This window comes from Salvelinus alpinus, chromosome 31 (assembly GCF_045679555.1).
Source record: "Salvelinus alpinus chromosome 31, SLU_Salpinus.1, whole genome shotgun sequence".
In the NCBI taxonomy this organism is placed as follows: domain Eukaryota; kingdom Metazoa; phylum Chordata; class Actinopteri; order Salmoniformes; family Salmonidae; genus Salvelinus; species Salvelinus alpinus.
Window position 1 is genome coordinate 19893585 of NC_092116.1, and position 8067 is coordinate 19901651.

An 8067-nucleotide genomic window follows, 5' to 3' on the forward strand; every position below is an offset into this window, starting at 1 on the left:
ATGGGCATCCAGAGTGAGATCGTAAAGATCGCTCAGACCTACGGCATCAAGCTGTCAGGAGTCAACCCCTACACCAACCTCTCCCCCCAGGACATCACCAACAAGTGGGAGACCGTGAGTACAACACTACCGTAGTATAGTAGTAGTATTGTAGTAGTATAGTAGTAGTAGTGGTATTGTAGTAGTATAATAGTAGCAGTAGTAGTAGTGGTGGTGGTAGTAATAGTAGTAGAAGTAGTAGTAGTAGTAGTAGTAGTAGTAGTGTTATTGTTGTAGTAGTAGCAATAGTAGCAGTAGTAGTAGTAGTAGTAGTAGTATTAATCTGTCAGGAGTGAACCCCTACACTAAGGCTGTGACCATAACACACTGAGAAGCCAAAAGAGAAGGATGTATTTTTCCCTAGCTAGGTTTGTGCACTCCAGATTGAAGATATAAGTTGCTTCATGGCAAAGGGTTAGTCTCTAGAGTAACAGAGTAACGCGATTTCATCTCTACCAGTGTTTTGACGACCAATGTCCCTGTCTCCCTCCATAGGTGAAGCACCTTGTTCCTCTCAGGGACCAGATGCTGCAGGAGGAGGTAGCCAGACAGCAGGCCAACGAGAGGCTGAGGCGCCAGTTCGCTGCCCAGGCCAACATTATTGGACCCTGGATCCAGACTAAGATGGAGGTACAATTACAGCTAGAACCCGAACCCCGAACACGCAGGGGTTCACCACCTCCTCCAAAATGGATACTGAGCTAATTTCACTAAAGAAATGAATGAAGTTGTGTTGTATTATTGCATACTGTAAACCTCAACCACAAAACCTTCAACACTCATCATGTTTCTCTCTCCTTTCTTTCCTCCTCTCCCCCTCTACCTCCTCCCCATTCTCCTGTAACCCCTCTCCCCCTCGACCTCATCCCCTTTCTCTTCTCTTCCTTCCCCCATCCCCCTCCCCTCTCCCCTCTCTTCCTTCCCCTCTCACCTCTCCTCCTTCCCCTCTCCCCTCTGCTCCTTCCCCTCTCCCCTCTCCTCCTTCCCCTCTCCCTCGATAGGAGATTGGTCATGTGTCTGTGGACATTGCTGGGTCTCTAGAGGAACAGATGAACAGCCTGAAGCAGTATGAACAAAACATTATCAACTACAAGTGTAACATTGACAAGCTGGAGGGAGACCACCAGCTCAGCCAGGAGTCCCTCATCTTCGATAACAAGCACACCAACTACACCATGGAGGTACCAGAACACACAACTACACAACACAACCAACTACACAACACACAACTACACAGCACAACCAACTACACAACACACAACTACACAGAACAACCAACTACACAACACACAACTACACAACACACAACTAGACAACTACACAACACAACCAACTACACAACACACAACTACACAACACACAACTACACAACTACACAACACAACCAACTACACAACACACAACTACACAGCACAACCAACTACACAACACACAACTACACAACACACAACTAGACAACTACACAACACTACCAACTACACAACACACAACTAGACAACTACACAACACAACCAACTACACAACACACAACTACACAACACACAACTAGACAAATATACACACACACAACACACAACTAGACAACTACACAACACAACCAAATACATCATGGAGGTCGTATCAAGTATTGTATACTTCCTAAATTATTCCTGGAGAGCTACCGGCCTTTAGGTTTCCGCTCCAACCCCAGTTATAACTTGATTCAGCGTATCAAGCAGCTAATTATTCAAATCAGGTGCACTAGATTAGGGTTGAAGTGAAAACCTACTGGACAGCAGCTTTCCAGGAACAGGGTTGGAGAGCCCTGATGTAAAGGAACCTAACCCAAGTAACATAAATATTTGACACCATATAAACTACTCTGGAGAAGATCCCTATGCATATGAATATACACACCTGTTCTACTTTAGTCTAGATGTTACAACCATCCCAGACACTCACATACTAACTCCCAACTTGGTAGACCTATGATGCTTACCAACTATCCAAACCCTTCATCTCCCTTCCTCTTCTTCTCTCCCTCTCTTCCTCCCTCCCCCCCCTCACCTCGGCAGCATATCCGTGTGGGCTGGGAGCAGCTCCTGACCACCATCGCCCGCACCATCAACGAGGTGGAGAACCAGATCTTGACCCGCGACGCCAAGGGCATCAGCCAGGAGCAGCTCAACGAGTTCCGGGCCTCCTTCAACCACTTCGACAGGGTAATGAAACTAAAACAGTTTATTGTTATTGGACTTGCTTTTCTTGATCTCACACTTGTCTTTTCTCTCGTCCTGGCTCTGATTTTGCAGAGAGCGGCCATTTTGAAGAGGTTTTTACTTGCAATGACTGTGAAATGTGGTTGTTTTAAGTGTGAATGTTGGAATATTTAGTGGTTTCTTGCCATCATAGTGGTTCCTCCTCACAGAGTGTTACTGTATCACTAGTGTGTAGCATTCACATAATGGATCACAGAGTGTTACTGTATCACTAGCGTGTAGCATTCACATAATGGATCACAGAGTGTTACTGTATCACTAGCATGTAGCATTCACATAATGGATCACAGAGTGTTACTGTATCACTAGCATGTAGCATTCACATAATGGATCACAGAGTGTTACTGTATCACTAGCGTGTAGCATTCACATAATGGATCACAGAGTGTTACTGTATCACTAGCATGTAGCATTCACATAATGGATCATTACATTGGACATAACGTCCAATCAATAACACTGATGGTTGTGTTCTGTCTCTCTCAGAAGAGAAACGGCATGATGGACCCAGACGACTTCCGTGCCTGTCTCATCTCCATGGGTTACGATCTGGTGAGTAGCCTAGCTACCAACAGGAAGTAGCCTCACATACAACGGTCCCTTTCACAGGAGGCTGGTGAGGGGAGGACAGCTCATAATAATGGCTGGAACAGAGTGAATGGAATGGTATGTTTGGTATGTTTTATACCATTCCATTTATTCTGCTCCAGCTATTATTATGAGCCTGTACTCCCAAATTAAGATGCCACCAGCCACCTGTGCTCCCTTTTTATGAAATTACTTTAGTCTATCTGGTTATATACAGCTATAGTATAAAATGACATTAGTTTCCATTCAAGACATGTTCCAAAACATGTTCTCCTCTACAATGATATGAAGATGTAATGTATTCTAACTTGTTGACCAGTAGGGTGAGGTGGTGTTTGCTGTATATTGGCATTTGTATATTTGTAATGCTTCAATTAATGACAAACAATTTAAAGGTACAATATGCAGAAATCGTTCCGCCATTTTCTGGTTGCTAAAATTCTAATAGTGCACCTAATTTCAGTTTATGTGACAAAACAAGCAAGTGTAGAGAATCATTGTACCATATAAACTGCTGTGAAATGCAGCTTTAATGATAATAACGTTTTCTACTCTAAGGTGTTGTCCAATTGAGTGAAGTGTTCTAATTTACCCAAATGTGTTGTCCTGTCCAATAGGGTGAGGTGGAGTTTGCCCGCATCATGACGCTGGTGGATTCCAACAACACGGGCGTGGTCACCTTCCAGGCCTTTATCGACTTCATGACCCGCGAGACAGCCGAGACAGACACAGCCGATCAGGTCATGGCCTCCTTCAAGATCCTGGCCTCAGACAAGGTGACCTAGAACATTGTAATGTGGCCAGGTCTCCCTTGAGACAGAGGTCTTTGGACTTCTGTGGGACAACCTGGTAAAATGAAATAAATACAAACAAATGGAATAAATGAAATGAATATATGCCTCTTCTCTTCCAGTCCTACATCACGGTTGATGAGCTACGCAGGGAGCTGCCCCCAGAGCAGGCAGAGTACTGCATCAGCCGCATGACCAGGTACACAGAATTACATACAACACTAGAATGGACATTGGCATCCTAGCAACATAACGTAAAACATAATCAGCTATGACATAGACCCCTCTAGCAGTATAATGTATCTCTATTACCAGGTACATTAGACCTCTCTAGTAATATAATGTATCTCTATGACCAGGTACATTAGACCTCTCTAGTAATATAATGTATCTCTATTACCAGGTACATTAGACCTCTCTAGTAATATAATGTATCTCTATGACCAGGTACATTAGACCTCTCTAGTAATATAATGTATCTCTATGACCAGGTACATTAGACCTCTCTAGTAATATAATGTATCTCTATGACCAGGTACATTAGACCTCTCTAGTAATATAATGTATCTCTATAACCAGGTACATTAGACCTCTAGTAGTATAATGTATCTCTATAACCAGGTACATTAGACCTCTCTAGTAATATAATATATCTCTATAACCAGGTACATTAGACCTCTCTAGTAATATAATGTATCTCTATGACCAGGTACATTAGACCTCTCTAGTAATATAATGTATCTCTATAACCAGGTACATTAGACCTCTAGTAGTATAATGTATCTCTATAACCAGGTACATTAGACCTCTCTAGTAATATAATATATCTCTATAACCAGGTACATTAGACCTCTCTAGTAATATAATGTATCTCTATAACCAGGTACATTAGACCTCTCTAGTAATATAATGTATATCTATTACCAGGTACATTGGAGCTGACGGCCCAGCCGGAGCCCTCGACTACATCTCCTTCTCCAGCGCTCTCTACGGAGAGAGCGACTTATAAACCCCCTCTCCTCCTCCTCCTCCTCTTCCTTTTCTCCTCCCTTCATCTTCCCCCTCTCCTGTATGGAGAGAGCGACTTGTTTCCCTCCTCTCCCTTCTCTCCTCCTCTTTCCCCTTACTCATCCTCCCTCTATCCTCCTCCTCTCAGTCATCTGAAGTTTCCCTCATATTAAACCTTCCTCCATGTTGTCTACACTGCCCAGAGAGGGTGGGAGGCTTTACTCAGATCAAAACTCAGAGACTCACCATGTCCTGTTTAGGTCTGTCTGGATATCTTAATGTTTAACTGTCATCCCTCTCTGATTCATACTGTCATCCGTATGCACCAAGTGCCTGATGAGCCAGAATACCTGGAGTCACACGATAATCTGCTTCATGTTAACTGCCCTTTAGTATGATCAACCAGACAGAGAGATCACAAAGAAAGAACGGAAATAAAGAAAAATACTAAAATTGTTGAACAGTAGCAGAGTATTGGAGCAAAGCCCCCGGCCCTACACTCTTAGGAAAAAGGGTTCTACCTGGAACCAAAAAGGGTTCTTCAAAGGGCTCTCCTATAAGGACTGCCGAATAACCCTTTTAGGTTCAAGATAGCACCTTTGTTTCTAAGAATTTCCACCTGTCCTCCTCTCAGAATATTAAAATATGTTTTGGTTAGAATGGCTTACACAAATGTGGAAGTAGATTGGTTGGTTGTGTATTGATGCAGATGCATATTGTGTTTATACTGTAGTGGAAATGCTGTCCAATCTGAATGGTTGAATCCCCCTTACACCCCAAATTCTTTATAGCACCCCTTATCCCAGAAGATATGCCCCTCCCTTTCCATAGAAACTTGTAACGGATATAAATGTTGAGTTATATTATGTGTAAGAAAGCCATGCAGTCTCAAGCTCACCTTCAACTCAGACAGACAAAGACATACCGTAGTACCTGTTGTCAACCATTAATGTTATGTTAACATTAGTTGTCAATAATCAAATTTAGCCTGTGATTTTAGGAATTATTTTGGACGCACCCTAAGTTAATGCAGTAGATCTGATGAGACCCCCCCCCCCACATAGGCCCAACAAGAGAGACCAACCTGAGTAATGCATTGTGGATAAGAGTTAGTTCACCACTGGTCACCCGTAACCCTGCAGACAGGAAAGCTCATTTTGTTTGAAGGATAGGACGTCACCTCTCTCCTCTGTCACCCTCTATCATCACTCCCTTCGTATTGCGGTTGTCTGTTTGCTGTGCGTTTTGAGAGGAGAGAAAGACAGAGAGAGGTGTTAAATAGAGTGAGAGAGAGAGCGAGAATGAGAGAGAGAGCGAGAACGAGAGAGAGAGCAAGAGAGAGAGAGAGAGGGCGGGAGACAGGACATCAGGTAAAGAGATATGGTGAACCATAGTTAGGCCCCAGACTTCGTCCAAAATGGCACCCTATTCCCTATGTAGTGCACTACTTTTGACCTGATCCAAAGTAACCAAGTTTACTACATAGGGAATAGGGTGTCATTTGGGACAGAGCCAGCATCTGTAACTCCCATGTGTATGAATTCTTTATTTTCCTCTTCCGTCTTCTCTATAATGCCCCTCCTCTCTTCCTCTCCTCCTCACTTTATTCTCTTTTATCACCCAGTCCAAGAGCTTGCTTCCATACAATCCATTTCAAAGTTAAAGACACACACCTTGGAATAAATTTAAAAAAGGGAAACTATATTACTATGTGAAGTTTTGTGTTGTGTTTTTATTTCCCATCGTTCACCATAAAAGGAGTGGCAATACTGTTGATGCAACTGTTCACAAGTACAACCAATTTCCAGGATAGTTCCTGGACATTAAATAATTAGTAAATAATTAATTAAAAATAAATACAAGAGCTGTAATACTTGTATGAATGTAAACACTGTAAGATTAGTAAGACTTATAGTGCTTTCAGAAAGTATTAAAATTGATATAATTGTCATATTTTTGTCAACGACCTACACATAATTCTCTGTATTGTCAAAGTGGGAGAAAAAATGTAACATTTACAAAACATATATATATATATGTATAATATATCTTGATTAGATAAGTATTCAACCCCCTGAGTCAATAAATGTTAGAATCCCTTTTGGCAGTGATTACAACTGATTCTTTCAGGGTAAGTCTCTAAGAGTGATTACAACTGTGATTCTTTCAGGGTAAGTCTCGAAGAGTGATTACAACTGTGATTCTTTCAGGGTAAGTCTCTAAGAGTGATTACAGCTGTGATTCTTTCAGGGTAAGTCTCGAAGAGTGATTACAACTGTGATTCTTTCAGGGTAAGTCTCTAAGAGTGATTACAGCCGTGATTCTTTCAGGGTAAGTCTCTAAGAGTGATTACAGCCGTGATTCTTTCAGGGTAAGTCTCTAAGAGTGATTACAGCCGTGATTCTTTCAGGGTAAGTCTCTAAGAGTGATTACAGCTGTGATTCTTTCAGGGTAAGTCTCTAAGAGTGATTACAGCCGTGATTCTTTCAGGGTAAGTCTCTAAGAGTGATTACAGCCGTGATTCTTTCAGGGTAAGTCTCTAAGAGTGATTACAGCTGTGATTCTTTCAGGGTAAGTCTCTAAGAGTGATTACAGCTGTGATTCTTTCAGGGTAAGTCTCTAAGAGTGATTACAGCTGTGATTCTTTCAGGGTAAGTCTCTAAGAGTGATTACAGCTGTGATTCTTTCAGGGTAAGTCTCTAAGAGTGATTACAGCTGTGATTCTTTCAGGGTAAGTCTCTAAGAGTGATTACAGCTGTGATTCTTTCAGGGTAAGTCTCTAAGAGTGATTACAGCTGTGATTCTTTCAGGGTAAGTCTCTAAGAGTGATTACAGCTGTGATTCTTTCAGGGTAAGTCTCGAAGAGTGATTACAACTGTGATTCTTTCAGGGTAAGTCTCTAAGAGTGATTACAGCCGTGATTCTTTCAGGGTAAGTCTCTAAGAGTGATTACAGCCGTGATTCTTTCAGGGTAAGTCTCTAAGAGTGATTGCAGCCGTGATTCTTTCAGGGTAAGTCTCTAAGAGTGATTACAGCCGTGATTCTTTCAGGGTAAGTCTCTAAGAGTGATTACAGCTGTGATTCTTTCAGAGTAAGTCTCTAAGAGTGATTACAGCTGTGATTCTTTCAGGGTAAGTCTCTAAGAGTGATTACAGCTGTGATTCTTTCAGGGTAAGTCTCTAAGAGTGATTACAGCTGTGATTCTTTCAGGGTAAGTCTCTAAGAGTGATTACAGCTGTGATTCTTTCAGGGTAAGTCTCTAAGAGTGATTACAGCTGTGATTCTTTCAGGGTAAGTCTCTAAGAGTGATTACAGCTGTGATTCTTTCAGGGTAAGTCTCTAAGAGTGATTACAGAGGTGATTCTTTCAGGGTAAGTCTCTAA

At 42.0% G+C, this 8067-nt stretch overlaps 1 protein-coding gene across 1 annotated transcript in view; it reads left to right on the plus strand.

Annotated features, from left to right (window-relative positions):
• Positions 1–6400, plus strand: part of LOC139561372 (alpha-actinin-3-like) — a 56702-nt gene extending 50302 nt beyond the window's left edge. The window contains exons 15-22 of the mRNA XM_071378408.1: positions 1–114; positions 535–669; positions 1041–1220; positions 2094–2240; positions 2784–2849; positions 3503–3661; positions 3799–3875; positions 4604–6400. The exon at positions 1–114 is cut by the window's left edge and continues 69 nt beyond it. Of these exons, the coding sequence (XP_071234509.1) occupies positions 1–114; positions 535–669; positions 1041–1220; positions 2094–2240; positions 2784–2849; positions 3503–3661; positions 3799–3875; positions 4604–4685 (960 nt within the window). The 3' untranslated portion in view covers positions 4686–6400. The remainder of the gene's footprint in view (positions 115–534; positions 670–1040; positions 1221–2093; positions 2241–2783; positions 2850–3502; positions 3662–3798; positions 3876–4603) is intronic.
• Positions 6401–8067: the final 1667 nt, after the last annotated feature.